Raw genomic sequence first — 15150 nt, 5'->3', positions numbered from 1 at the left:
AGGGAAAGCAGGGTCACCAGGGTGGTGATAACTGGTGTCAGGGGTTTGTGTTTGCTTTTAAAGGAGCTGGATGTGAAGAGGAGCAAGCAGTAGAGTCAGGGGTAGAGCAATAATGAAGTGGGAGCTGTGTCTCTGTTCACTGTAAGGGTGTAGTGACTGTTCAGCTGCGAAAGCACCTTGAGTAAAGGAGTAGATAACATCTTGAGAAGGATTTGCAGAGAAAGGTATTTCCAGATATCCCAGAAAATAGACTACAGAAAATGAGGGAGGACTCCTGGCACAAGCCAGAACCACTTGAGAGGTGTTAATTATTTAAGGATTAAACCCCACTAAGTCTCTCTCAGCTATATAAGGTGATAATGCACGTTGCATCCAGGCAAGAAACCCAGCAGGGATTTTCACAAGAGATTTTGCAGGTCAGGGAATGATGGACAGTATGTTACTATAGCAATGGATATGCTGGGATCATGAGTATGTTGCAGAAACTCTACAATAATATCCTCAAGCTCAACAGCTCCAGGAACATAAATCAGGTTTCGTGGCTCACCTTTAATAATCATGCTTGAACCCTGGCATGCAAATTGCAATGGAAGTGCACCACACTTGCTAAAACAGCAAATTGTGCTCAATTATCACTTAGCAATCTCTTCCTGAGTTTGTCACCACGCTGAAAGATCATTACTCAGCTGTACATATGGCATCTCTTAATCACCAGGAACGTAATGGTCATTTAAGCCAGTGCCTCCCCTGGCACCCAGAGCAAGGGTCTTCCATTTCTGAATATTGTGCACAAATCACACGAACAGTCAGATCTAAATGAATCACTCTCTGCCAAACTGGCCCTTAGGTGAGAGTCACCAAGCTGGATCACACCCCGAGTCCATCTGGTCCATTATCCTTTCATATGATTTTCTTATTACTTCCGGCAATGGCCAGATGTCTAGGGAAGGGGAGGCAGGTCCCACGCAGATAAGATCACTTTGCATCTCACTAGACATTGTGCTCATCAACAGAGCTGAGCAAAAAAGCCTATTAGGATATTAAGGACAAGACTAACGCTGAAGGCTGCTCAACCTTCCACGCTGGGCTTGTTCAGATCCCTGCACAACAATGGGTGTGGGTCATGGGGAAGAGCTCCTAAAGAAAGTTGAGCAGCCCTGCTGGGATCCCAGCATAGACAGCACCCTAAAGGATCCCCAAAGATATCCAGCATAAGCTCCCAGAGCACAGTGGGTGGATTGCAGGCAACAATCCTGCCATGGAAAACGGGTGAGGAGAAGCAGAGATCCTGCATGGTTCTCCCACCCAGCAAGGCCCCTGCAGGAGGTTTGGAGCCCAGGCACACCAGACATGCTCCTGTTGAATGTCCCACATCACCCCATGGCAGTTGGGCTCGCAGATCCTGCAGAACAGCTTGTGCAGAAATCCCCAATGCCACGAGGATAGATCTGACAGAAGATTGCCTGTGCACTCCTTTGTTGTTTCTAAAGGGCACAATATTTCCCCTCGGACTTTGGTATTCACTCTTCGGTATCATACAGAGAATCTCTTCTATAAGAGAAATGTCACATTCTATTCCTTGCCCCTTCCCACACCAGAGGATTTTTTCCTCCTTTCCACCTGCCTCTGTGCGTGTCTGTCTCAGCCTCTTCGTTTGCTGTCACTCATGGCAGCCAAGCTCCAAAGAGCACGTTCTGCCCTGCTAAGCATCCCTGCTCGTGTCCTGCTTTCCCTCCTCCTCCAGACGCCCATTGGGGAGCTTTCTGTTTCAAAACAAAGATGATGCAACCAGTTAGAAAATGGGAAGAGGGAAAAGGTTGTCTGCATTCAGTGCAAACCTCTCCAGCACAAGAAAGGAGGCAAATGGGGTGAATGCACCTTTATCCCAACTGCAATGGGTCTGTTTAAGGTAGAGACCTTGCAGAGGGCTGGTGAAGCTGTTGCCTGGCACAGAAGAGGCATGTGTGTGTTTGTGTGCAGTGTAGTTTTCCTTACTTTTATTCATTGGAATCAAACCCTTCCTTGCCCCCTGATATTTGGCAGTCCCAACCCAGGGCTCTCCCAACTCCAGCAGAACTTTGCTCCCAGCTCAGCTGTGCCCACAACTCACTTCTCAGGCTGTCCTTGCTGGGTTCTTGGTAACCACCCTCCTTATCTCCTCCTGTCGTTGCCAGGGCCGTGGGAGCAACGTGATTCACTGCCGGAAGGACGGCACCTGGAGCGGCTCCTTTCACCTCTGCAGGGAGATGCAGGGCCAGTGCACGCTGCCCGCCCAGCTCAACAGCCACCTGAAGCTGCAGTGTGCCGGCGGCTACGGAATAGGTGTGTGACCACCAGCCCTGGGGCCTCCCGGGGGGCAGCTCACCGCGGGGCAGCAGGGCGGGAGGCGAGGAAGAGGATGGGCATGGGAGGGAGGAAGGAAGGAGCCTGCAGTCCTTGAGGTCACCTTCTCCTGCAGACCCGTTTGCCTGAGTGAGACTGCTGCAGGAGGCTTGTCAGGGAGCTGCTTTTAGGAAACGTGAAGCTTGGAGAGGCCGGGCATCATGTAACATGCTCTGATTGCCTGCTCCTTGCAGCGCTTCCAGTTTCATCGTGTCCCTTCTTGGCCAGCTGGTTTTAATGGGCAGCCAACACGCCAGAGTACAGCAGAGACACATCCTGTCCTCATCCTCACAGCACAGGGAGAGGCTGGACCTGCACTTGTTCATACGCTTTTGTAATGCCCCCCTCCTTCAGCCACACACACACACACACACACACACACACACCCCTCAAGGCCAAAAGGCTGGAAGCTGCCAGGGAAGTGCAGCACCAGGATAATTCAGGTCTCTCCAGAAAGAATGTGAGTGCAGCTGAGCATCCCCTCTGGTGTGACAGTAGTTTGGGAGCTGTTGTCTGGGCACACGTCCCCCCTTCCTTCCGGGGTGCCTGGTGACTCTGCTGGGGTGATGAGTTCCCGTGCTCACCTTGGCTTTGTGTCACTGCACGCTGAGCTGTACCCACTACAGGGTATTTTCAGCCCCGTTTTCAAGGTCTCCCTGCAATAGGAGCTGTGCTGGCTGCAGCCTGCATCAACCCAGGAGGCCCCTTCCTGCAGCCCCACATCCATCCCCTGCCAGCCCCCTCCTGTCCCTTTGAACTTGAAGAAATTTCCTCCTTGTGCAGCTCCCTCATTATATCGCAGGCGCGCGTGGGACCACGAGCCTCCTTGGGTTCCCTCCCCGGGGAGGAGAACACGACCTGGGTGAGATCACTGCTCTGTAACCATGCCAGTTACAGATCATATATCAAAACAACTCCGACCGGCCCCGTCCCGTCAGCGCGAGCAGCGAGGGGCGAGCGGGCTGCCGCGGCTCTGCTCCTGGCGAGGCGCTCTGCCCTTGAGACCAGGTGACCTCCCACGCTGCTGGGAGGTGGCCACTCCTTCGGGTGGCTGCAAGGAGAGGAATCCGGATGCCTGGCTCAGAGGGGAGCATCCCGGTGTTGGAAGCAGGAGGGTCTGCAGCTGCCCACACAGTGGGTGCCTGCCGGTCCTCGGTCCTCTCCCAGCCCACCCAAGGCGGGTGCTGGTTCCAGATGCAAGGTCTGGTGGGCCTGGTCCTGCGATGGGACCACACAGGTCTCCTGGAGGTGAGGGACTCATGGGCCAGAGCCTTCACAAGAGTGTGGGTCTTGCTGGAGAAGGAGGAAGAGCTCAGTGAGGGCACATCAGCCATTGGCTCTTATCCTCAGCAGATGGAGACATACCACACACTTTGTTAGGCTTGCCCAGCACCACCTTTTGGAATCAGGTTATTGGGGTTTTCTTCTCTTCTTTGCGTTTTTGGCAGCCTGATCAATGTCCTTCCGAGAAGGTGTTCTCCTGCTACTCCCTTGCGTTGGGGCTGGTGTTAATGGGCCTCATCCAGCAGGTCTGTGGAGCCCCTTTGGCGTGTGCTGGGAAAGCCGAACAAACCCCAAGAGCTCCCCGTCGTGCTGGCTCAACAGCCCAGGTCTGCTCTGCTCCCACTGACTCCTCCATGTGGGAACACGTGAGAAGGCAGAAGCAGGTGGGGAAAATAATAGCATCCAGTCGTGGTCACTATGAACCCCACACACCTTCGGTAATTCCTCAGACACCTAATCTGCCCTTCCAGGCTGAGGTGTGTGTCGAGCCAAAGGTTCAGCTCTCCAAACCAGGGGGGAGATGACTTTTCCCCCCCCACCCCAGCGCTGACTGCAGTGCAGAACTCCTAAGGACAGTTTGCAGCAGCTGTGCCATTCAGGAGTGATTTTCCATGGGGGAAATGGTAATGGTCCAATCCACTAGGGCTTACGGTTGTGGCACCACAGGGCTCTGGGATATTGCTGCCGAGTATCGCAGCGTGTTTTAATAAAGAAAGGACAGGATTCCCACTGGGCATGACAGTTCATCAGAGAAAAAGCAGGTTTATGTGTGAACAAAGCCATCATTACCTCTCCGCGTACTTCTTATCGACTGTGGGACTTAGGTGATAGCAGGGCTGCAATATCATTAGGCTTGGTCACCCTCCGGAAGATTATTATTGAAGGTCTGTAAATCTGACAGATCAAACAGTAGGTGTTTGTCATGTCATAGGTGAGATGAGTTCAACAGCCTCTGCTTAATCAGTCCCATAGCTTCAAAGAGCAGTTGAAATGGAAAAACCTTCACGTTTTCTTGATGATCTGAAAGCGTGAAACTTCACCCCCTTCTTGGAGTTAATAGCCAGAGAAATACCTAGATACAAAGATCATACAAAAAGGCCCTGGAATATTTGCCAGCCCCCCGATCTCCTGCTGAGAGGCAGGGTTGTACTCAGCATTTCATGTGTGGCTAGAAGATATGTGATAGTTATGCTTGACTGCTAATTGCAATTTAAGAAAAATGAGCCGTAATCCCGTCCTTCAGCTGGGAGGATGCTGAAAGGGTCAGAAGCTGTTTGCTTTATCCTTTAGCTTTCTCCTCTCCATGTTTTGTGCAGGCACAGAGTGTACCACCTCATGTCAGGACCACAGTCATGAGCCCATCCTCCTGCGTGTGAACGAGACTGTACAAGACATCCAGCACTGGATGAACCCTCAAAGAGTGAAGGTCAGTGCCTGATGATTTCACCAACTCTGAGCCCTGTCGTGTGTTTGTGTGCAGTGAGAGAACCCGTGCTTCGTTCGAGGAGGGGATCACATGGGGAGTTCTGCCATTTAGAAAAGAATTCCTCATTTTTGTTGTTTCTTTGCACGTCGTTCTGGCAGTGTGGTGGCTTTCTCTCCAAGTTGCTTTCTCTCTGTGATTTCCGTGAAAGTCAGCTCAAGGCAGAGGCCCCAGATCAGTGTGCTCAGGTCCACCCAGCGCCTGCAGTGGGTCTGACCTGGGACCATTAGGTCCCAGGAAGGTGACCCAGGAAGGTGTGATGGACAGTGAGAGACTGGCCAGGTTTGATTTCCTTCCTCCTGTTCAGTATTTTGCCTTCTTTGAGTAGCAGAGATGGATTTTTCTGCACTGCTTTTGAATGACGAGCTGAGACAGAGGGTACTTCATTTCCCAAACGAGCAGAGCTGGCTGAGTCCTCCTCCCACCCCTTCACCCGCATGCAAGAGATGCCTGCTCAGCACAGCCCCTTCCAGAGGTCACCACTTCTTCCTCCTGCCTGCTGCAGACACTCAGGCAGCATCAACTGCTCCCAACATTTGTCCTGTGTGTCCTCCATCGCACGCTGGCATCGCTCTGCCCTGCTGGGGACACACACAGCTCCTTGCACACACTCTCACCCCTGCACACACGTGCTGCTTCCAGCAAATGCCTGCTGGGTTTCATGCCCACGCTTGGATACCAGTAAGAGACATTCACCTCCCTCTTTCTGACCTCCCTCAGTGTGTAAAGGGCTGCACCAACACGCCCTCCTGCCTAGAAACGTGTGAGACATGGCAATGTTGCAGGTGTATCTGGACATCCTCAAGTGCATGTCAGAAGATGCTGCCACACTGTGTGTCACCAGCATGCAGGTTGCTGGTGGTGCTTGAGCAAACACTGTTGGCTTTTACATACTTGGCCCTGGCTTTGCTGGAGTCTGTTTTACACACTTGAACTCCATTTAGGAGGAGAACGAGCAGCCAGCACAGCCCCAGCATGTCCTGAGCAGCTTTGACAGTCTATTTGCTTCTCTACATGCTTAAATATATACCCAGGGCTTGGGATTTTTGCAGTCTGGCCTTGGCTCTGGATAGCAAGCTGCTCTAAAAATCTCCATTGCTTTGTACTTCCCTATTTCACACGGAGCAACAGAATAAATCCTGGAAAGGGGTGGGGAATCTAAGTCCAGAGAATATGACAAACTTGCAGGGCCTTTCCCAGCTTCCTATTCACTCCAGGTGCCAAGATGATATTACTGCCTAAGCCTGGGCTTTGCCAAGTTTCTGGCATGAAACATAAAGAAACTCCCTATCTCTGTATTAGGGACAATTTCTCACTGGCCCTTTCCTGAGTGCTGGGCTTTAAAGTGGTTTTGTAATTCACGGTGAAAAAAAGTGACAGGTTCCCTCCCATTCTCTGCTGTGCTCCTTGGTTTATTGATGCGGGTACACAGAGGGAGCTGTAACGAGTTTTATACCTGCAGGTCTCTGGAGGGCTCATTAGGCAGCAGGGAAAACACATAGTAGTAAAGGGGGAGATGAAGGGAGTGAGGCATGGAGGAGAAATCATGGTTTCCAAGAGTACGGTGGTAAATAAGGCCTTTTTTTTTTGCCCTGATGGTGAGGATCTTGCAAGAGTTTGAGGCTGTGAGCAGATACAAGCCTGACCTCACAAACACTCCACAACCGGAGGGTGAGGTTTGGGCTTGAAAACTTGTGCTGGGAGATCAGAGGAGCCTGCAGGAGAGGAGCGGGATGATGCTGAGACATGCTGGAGGGGATGTTTTTGGGAGCTGTAAAACATCCATCTTCTTCAGCTCTCCAGATAAGGGGACGTCAGCCACAGGGAGCGGTGGGCCTGGGGGCAACGCTGCTGCTGGTGGGACTGGGGAGACCCTGGAGAGACAGGGCTGGGGCAGGTCCCCATGGCAATGTGTTGTGTCTCATTAATAATCCGTGTCTCTGTTTATGGTCAGTGACAGCTTGCTGCTGTGCCATACGAGGAAAGGGAGCAGCTGGTTGCATTTACACGGCAAGTCTTGGTGGATCTCAAAGTACTTGAATGACGCAAAGGAAACACTTGTAGTTACTTAATTTCAGGCACAAGTAGCGTACAAATGAGTGCAGTATGAGCAGCAGATAAAGGCAGGACAGTTCTCTGGAGCTCACCTTTGAGAGGACAGCCACAGATAAAACACAGGGAGAGCCAGCAAGCAAAAAAAAAATAGTATATGTGTGTGTAGCTGCTCAAGCAACAGCTGCTGTGGAAGCAAAGTGGGAAGAGGGAACCATCCCTCCTCTGGGGGTTTTTAGAGCAGAGTTGTGCAAAACACTTGGTTTTTTTTTTTTCGGTTCGTTGGAAGTTCTCTCAAATTAAAAAAAGGTTTTCTCCTAATCAAAGTCATTTCATTGTTGTTGTGATTTTTGGTGAACCAAAAAATTGGAGAAAAAGCCACGTTGGTTTGAGCGTAATGTAGCGTCTCATTTCCAAGGATTTTTGAAACTTTTTGTTTAATGAAAATAAAAATAATTAGAAATTAAATGTCCTCTCAAAGGAACAACAACAACAACAGATAGCTCATTTTGAAAAACGTCTAAATATTACTGTGGTTTTTAGGGTTGCTTTACACTGAGTTACTTTGTCGGGTCTTATTCAGGTTGCCAAAGTCAGCTGAAGTTGGCAGTGTCTTCCAAATCAGGGTTTCCAGCAGGAAAAAGAAATAAAATATCACCTGAAATCTGTGTTCTGCAGCGGGCCATGTTCAGAGCAGCCATCTCTGTTCCCACGATTTCCAATTTACCGTGTGTGTGCAAGGGGCAGCGAGCTGTTGAAGACACTTATAGATAGAGCTGCCAAGACTGACTCTGCGGGCAGTGGAGAGAAAAACGTGAAATATCTCTGAAAGACAGCTTGACAGCTCTTTCCCATTGACTGCAGAGAAGCAGGGCAGACACCTAATTTCTTAGGTTGTCTGAATTTGGATGATTGCCTTTGTGCTGAGCGGAAACAAGCCAAATACTGTGCAAGCATGGACATGGCTGGGATAGCCCCGAAAGGGTCAGTGTTGCCCCAGCTCTGCCTGCCAGTGGGGTTGAGTGTGGCCATGGCCCCTCCACACCCCTGGGCTGCTGCCCTGCTGCCAGTGATGTCTTTTCCCACACAGACTCCAAGCCTTGGCATTTTAGATATCCAAAAGTCTTTAGTAGGAATTATGCTTAAATACTCCCTCATTCAAGCTTTGCAGTTTTCATCCTTCTCCTCTCCCCTTTTTTGTGGTGTTGGCTTCAGTTTCCCACAGGGAAACTGAGTCACAGGGTAGTGAAATGACTTATTGGAGGTGGTGGCTCAGCATTTGGGGAAGGAGTTCCCACCTTGTCCGTAGCTACAGGAGGAAACAAAGCACCATGGCTGATCCCCTCACCACCACCACATTAACCCCACTGGTAATTGCCACATCCGTTGAGTGCCTGAGGAGAGAGTTAACTGAGACCAGTAGATGCCAGTCCCTGGGCTTGAGCCCTGGGGAACACTTGACCCATCTAAGGTGGAGGAAAGCTTTCCACTGACCCCTCTTGGGGAAACCTAATCCCCTCCACAGCCCGTAGATGGTTGACATCATTGTGTCAGTCCCACCATGGGAGGAAGTGCTGTGACCAGAGGCACCAGGTCTTCCTCACAGGGAGAGAATGACAGCTAGATTTCCTTTCTTGGCTCTTTGTTACCTACTGTGGGAGCAGATCCCTGCTTCCCCTCCTTGACCAGAGGCACCAGGTCTTCCTCACAAGGAGAGAATGACAGCTTGATTTCCTTTCTTGGCTCTCTGTTACCTACTGTCGGAGCAGATCCCTGCTTCCCCTCCCTCTGCAGCAGATGGAGGCACAGCCACTGAGCCCCAGATGTGGTTGGTGGCGTTTCTGGGATGGGGACAGGACCAAAGTCAGTGGGCACCCAGGACACTCAGGGCTGTGAGGGTGGCACATGTCCCTGCAGTGCCTGGAGCATGCAGCAGCATGGGGAAGGGCCGGGGCACGCAGGGGCAGCAGCCAGATGGGTGTTATCCCCCATGTGCTGCCTGGCACCTGTCAGATGTGGTCTTTCCATCCACATCTTTGCTGGCCTTGTGACTCCACCTTCCTTTCTGTGTGCACTGATGCCATTGGATCCTGGTCGTGTCCCTCAGTAGTGCTGCCTACACCCTGCCTTCCGTGCTTCCTGTACAATGGTTTACTTCACTTGCCCCATGCAGTACTAGAGGAGGGCTAGAAGGTTACTGAGGGGACTGGAGCATCTCTGTGCCAGGACAGGCTGAGAGCCCTGGGGGTGCTGAGCTGGAGAAGAGAAGACTCAGAGGGGATCTGATCAGTGCTATCAAGAGCTAAAGGGTCCATGGGGACAAGAGGCTGGGGCCAGACTCCTGTCGGTGGTTCCCAGCGACAAGACAAGGGGCAACGGGCACAAACTGGAACCCAGGAGGTTCCACCTGATTAGGAGGAGGAGGTGCGAGGGTGGTAGAGCCTGGAGCAGCTGCCCAGAGAGGTTGTGGAATCTCCTTCTCTGGAGAGATTCCAAACCCACCTGGATGCAATGCTGGGCAACGTCCTCTACATGACTCTGATGGAGCAGGGGGTTGGATGAGATGATTTCCAGAGGTCCCTTCCAACCCCTGCTGTTATGGGATTTTGGGATTCTGTACCCAGTGGCACTGCAAGAGTCAGGAATGATGCTCAGAAACCCAAATCATCCCAAATTTCTCAATTTTCCAAACCAGTCTCTCCCTCTCCCCACACCCCCTCTCCCATCCCATTGCACTGCACAAACCACAGCAGCAGCCTGAGGATACAAACAGGCTGGGTGGTGGGAATTCAGGGTCTGGAAAAACAGCAAGAGGAGCCAGGACCACGGACGAGGGTCCTTCCCTGGGCATACTCTGCTTCCAACTCCCTGAGTGTTAGCAGGGCTGAATTCAGCTGGAGTAGCTCTAATGGTCCTCACTAGCAAAGCATCATCCAAGGAGAGGGTGAAGTGGGTGGGACTAAGCTGTGGGCAGGTACTGCTGAAGAGCAGTGGCAATGTCCCAGTGACCCAGTGAGTAATCCAGCACAAAGTGAACTGGATTTCCTAAGCTGTGGAGAGCAGCCCGGGGCTGCACTCCCTCTCCCTGGAGGATGTCCAGCCCAAGGCTGTGCCCTTGGGACTGAGGACAACACTGAGAGCTCCAGGGAGAGCATTGTCCTAGTGCTTCCTTCTTCACCTGCTCTCTGTTCCTCCAGGAGAGAGCATTGGGGTTTTAATACTGGGAGGAATGGTCAATGCATCTTCTGTAAGAGACGGCTCTCACTTGCAAACCTCCTTTCTTCAGCTCCTTTTGTTTGCTCCACATGCTCACACCCATTCACACATACTGAAAGGTTTTGTAAATATTGATGCTTCTTACCAGGACAAGGTGAGATGCTCTTTGGAAGTGCACTTCTACTTATTGTCTGTCTGGCCTTGGATACCAGAGATAAACACCTGAGTTTTTTCTACTTTGCTTTAATTCTTGGGTTCAAATGCTCTTGAACTGCTTCCTTTACTCTCCCTGCTCCCGCTCTGTTGACTGGCCTTGTTTATTTTGAAACCCAGAAAAGTTTCCTTTCTTTTTTTCCTTCTGAAGTGCAAAAAACAGAAGAGGGATTAAAAAAAAAAAGAAGAAGAAGAAAAACAACAAACCCTCACCATTTGTGGCGGGCAACAGCCTGGAAATCTCCAGCTGTCTGTCAAGAAGGCGCTGGGGGAAGGTCTGACACGGCGGGGCCCCCGCACCTTGCAGCCTCCCTCGGGGGGGATAAACAGGGTCCTCCCCCCTCACCCGCCCCGCAGCTCACACAGACGGGCCCTGTTGAGAGGCAGGTGGGGCAAGCTGGGCTTGACTAATAGTGGAAAATCCGAGAGCATCGGAAAGATAAACAGCCCAAGTCAGATAGTATAAAAGTCCTTTTTTCTAGCCCACGCCAGGTAAGCCTCAAATGACAGAAACTGTACAAACACGCCGAGGTTCCCCCGCAGACGGATTAAATTAGCCCTCGAATAAACAGGGGAGGGGTGGCTTGTGTGTCAGGTCTTCCCAAATGTTAATCCCTTCCTTCCCCAGGCCTCCCTCCAACCCTGACCCCTGTCTTTGGGTGAGCCCCTAAGTGTTTGCCTTGCCCAACTGGTCGTTGTAGTGTTCCATCCACGGAGATGGATGAACCCAGAAAGAACATTGTGCCTGGTGTCGTAGTCCCATCTCCTAGACTTCCATGGTATTCAAAACCATCTCCACTGACCAGCCAAACTTTTCATCCACTCTTAAAATCTAAGTCTCCATGTCTACAGCAAACAATGGTTGCCCTGGGTGTGTCATCGTTGAGCAGGCTGGTCATTTTTGCCAAAAACTAGGCACTCCAGAATTTATTATAAATACAGAAATTATAAAGCTCCCACAATGCAGCAGACATTGTTGTCCTTTCTGGGAGTTATGAAGGTATGTAGTGAGAGGAGCTTCCATTTAAGACCTAAAGGATGGTGTGAAAATTAATCTGAAGTCCACATTTAACATCTTCAAGAGGCAGAGGTACGATGGGCAGCAAAAGAGAACAATGTTTTCTGGCAGCAAAGAAATCTCTTAATTAATTCCTGAAGTGTCTCCTCACTACCTAATAGCAAGACAGTGGACCTGTGCCTTTGCCTTTCCCTGCCACGTTCCCCCACCATGAGTGAAATATTGGACATGACATTTTAGGAGAACCTTAAATATTATTTTAATCTCAAATGTTCTGTTATTGCAAGTGTCAAGTCCAACACTTCTTGTAAATACCTGGAGGACAGCCAGGTCCCGAGAACACAAGAGGTGTTAGGAACTGAACTTCATTGGTTAAGTACAGGGGAGCCCCAGGAGCCAGCACGCTGATTTTCTGTACACTGATTTCTTTGTCTTAACCTGTTGGATTTTTTTCTTCTTCTCTCCAGAGCGTTGTCTGCACGGCAGGACTCAAGTGGTACCCTCACCCTTCCCTGATCCATTGTGTCAAAGGCTGCGAGGTGAGATGTCGTGTTACCTCAGGTGGTCCGTGGTTGCTCTCCTCAACGTTAGGGGAACACTCCCTGCAGTCACGTGGGTTGGAAATGCTGGTTTTCCAGTGGGGTAAACAGGCTTTTGCCCTGACTATGCTACCAGAGAGACTTATGATCACCTGCATCTGCTCTCACACTCACTGGTGAAGTTGGTGGTGCTCCCAGAGCTGATGGCTGGGTTACTGTCACATCAGTTAATCAAATAGCTCAACATTAGTAGATGGTCAGAATTTCTCAGCATCTGGGAATGTCTGTGGAGCTGCAAAAACCTGCAGTTGTTTTTCCTTGATTATGACATCTAATTTAGAGGGCCAGTTCTTTCCAAGGCTAGTTCTGGTGTGTGCAGATGAACTTTGGTGGGCAGGACAGCCAGTCAGTGAGAAAATCACCCATCCCTCCACTGTGCTCCTTCATCTGAACCAGCAAAATAACCCAGAAAAATGTGGTTACCCTTCAGCTGTGATACATTTTTACAGCCTTGTGTGTTATTTGAAAACAGCAATTACTTTGAAGGATGTTTTTTCTGCTGGCAACAGTCTTTGAAAAGTCTGAGAAGTCTTGAGATGCTTCCAGTGGCAAAGCGGAGCTGGAGCACCTCTCGGGGTCATGGTGCTCCTGCGGTTTCCATCGTGCCAGCCCTTGAGTAGCTCACCCATGTCAAGAGGTCAATCTTTGTGGTCCCTCTGCAAGGCTGGGAAGCTTCATGTCTGTTTTAAAAATGGGGTAGGTCACAGGCAGAGGGATAGATGCTGCTTTGGTTGCACGGACGAGCAGTGGAAAGGCTGTGTCTTGACCCCACATCTCCTGACTTTCTGAAGGACTGACTGTACTCTCAGCACCCAGTAAACCAATTTTACAAGCGCATTGAAGTTATTTGCCTGGAGTGGCAGAACATGGCACAGAATTCCTAAATCTGACACGAAACTCTAGACCACATTGCTGTGCAACGTGCGATTTGTCTTGAAGTGAAAGACAGGTTTCCTTCGCATACAAATGGTGGGCCCAAGAGGGTAATAACTCTCCAACAATGTAATAGTTTCTGTCTAGTTGTTCCCTAAATGAAAAGCATTCTGCTGTCAGTGCTTTGAATGTCATGAGCCATCTCACGCATTGCATTCATGCAGGCTGGCTGGACGCCCCTATTCTCCACAGAGAGCTAAAATAACATCCAGCGGCCATTAAGAAATGCCATTCAGGTGCTGATGCACCATTGGGTAGCCATTCTCCTGCTGTTTAAGGCTAGCTGTTACTGAGGCAAACTTTGCAATGATGTAATAATTTACCAGAAGCCATTATTACTGACATGCTTTTTCTCAGCATCTTCTTCCCTTCCATCATTGTTAATTGCCAGACCCCTCCGCATCAATAGGAACTTTCTTCATCATTCATTCAGCAGTGTCACTACGTTGCAATCTATCATCTTGGAAAGCTTTGCCCAGACCACTGATAATGGCTTCTAGCATCATTTTTAGAGCATGATGCTTCCAGAATCCACAGATGGGCTGGAGCTTGTTCTCTGGCATTAAGAGTTCCGAAGAAGCTCCATCTTCACCAAGCTGCTTTGCATGACTATGGAAACAGGGTCTAATAAGCCAGTAGGTCAATAATACTGGGCCATTAAGCTGATACAATCCCTGGTGTATTCGGGAGGGTTCCCTCAACAGAAGCCTGCGAGTGGGGCATTATCGTACTCTTGGCGATCGCAGAGGGAACCCCGACGGCTGCTGCAAGGTGATTCCTTGTCGCTCCCTAGTGGCAGGAATAGAGGTTTATGAGTCAGCCCCTTACTTTCCGGCACCTAACTTCAGCAGAAACTAGTCCCCCTGGACTACCTGTGTAGTCCTCCAAAAATATAGAAGCTCCAAGTTATGTGTGAAGACCTATGGAGACCTCACCCTGCACACACACAGGCCTCCAAGGTCTCCCAGATGAGGATTTTGGTACCAAATCAGAATGGATGGTCTTTGCCTCTTTTTCTTCTCCAAAGGATTGACTTGTCTACTCTACGCAAGTGAAAGGCAAATTCTTCCACAAGTTTCTTTTCTGATTTTTCAGTGTTCATAGGTGTAGGGTACAGGCATAGGCATGGAGAATTAAAGACAAGCCTTTCTTGGCAAGCAGGCACAGCTAAGGCAATTCAGGGGAAACATGGAGAAGCCTACAGAATTCCCTGGGAGGCTGGGCAAAGTTCATGTTTTTGCATATGACCAGATTGGCATAGAAATATCCCTCCATCTCCTTATAAATCATTCCCTTTTAACTCTTGGCATGTTAAATAAATTGGAAGGGTGTTTGCAAGTCAAAGTCTTTGCCTGTATAGATAAGTTAATCTCTGTGGAAGTCAATGGAGTTAAGGCAGTTTATAGGGATTGGAGCCTCATCCTGGAACTCTAATTTCATCATCAGCATTTGTAGCTCAACAAGTGACACACAATGAGTCAGCTGGGTCCTGGTAGTCCCTCTGTGGTCCGCTATTGCTATGATTGCCTGGATTTCCTCTACTCTGACAGAAACATTTACATTTGCAAAAGATCAGAGAAAACTTGTGTCTGCACCACTCCACAGGGTCCATTTCAGTACTGACGAGCATGGCCAAGGCTCTTTCCAGGGACAGCATGACGAGCTCTCATGGGCGGTTCTCCATATATCTGTCATAAGGGAGATTCTGGTACTGCAATTGCTACAAAACCCCAGAAAACCCCAACGAGCCTCCCCACCCGCTCTGCAGTGATCCCTTCTTGTAGGGAAGTCCCTGGTGTGTGTTTTTCTCAGTGCAGAATGAATTAATTTCCTAAAGAGCAGATGAAGCAGGGAACGGCCCCATGAGCCTGTGCATGTAAGAAGTGTTGTAGAGGCAATTGTGCTCTCCGCTGAGCATCCATATTTTGGATCTCCATTGCTGTCTGGGATTCTCATACATGGCACCGACC

The 15150-nt window shown here is 50.0% G+C and overlaps 1 protein-coding gene across 1 annotated transcript in view; it reads left to right on the top strand.

Annotated features, from left to right (window-relative positions):
* Nucleotides 1-15150, top strand: part of PAPPA (pregnancy-associated plasma protein A, pappalysin 1) — a gene marked incomplete at its 5' end in the record, with an annotated part of 71698 nt that overhangs the window by 43999 nt on the left and 12549 nt on the right. Inside the window, 3 exons of the mRNA XM_008945526.1 lie at nucleotides 2175-2322; nucleotides 4983-5092; nucleotides 12116-12187. Coding sequence (XP_008943774.1) covers nucleotides 2175-2322; nucleotides 4983-5092; nucleotides 12116-12187 — 330 coding nt within the window. The remainder of the gene's footprint in view (nucleotides 1-2174; nucleotides 2323-4982; nucleotides 5093-12115; nucleotides 12188-15150) is intronic.

The sequence above is a fragment of the Merops nubicus genome, unplaced genomic scaffold (genome assembly GCF_000691845.1).
Source record: "Merops nubicus isolate BGI_N331 unplaced genomic scaffold, ASM69184v1 scaffold5658, whole genome shotgun sequence".
Taxonomy (NCBI): Eukaryota; Metazoa; Chordata; class Aves; order Coraciiformes; family Meropidae; genus Merops; species Merops nubicus.
This window is presented reverse-complemented; position numbering and strand designations above follow the sequence as displayed.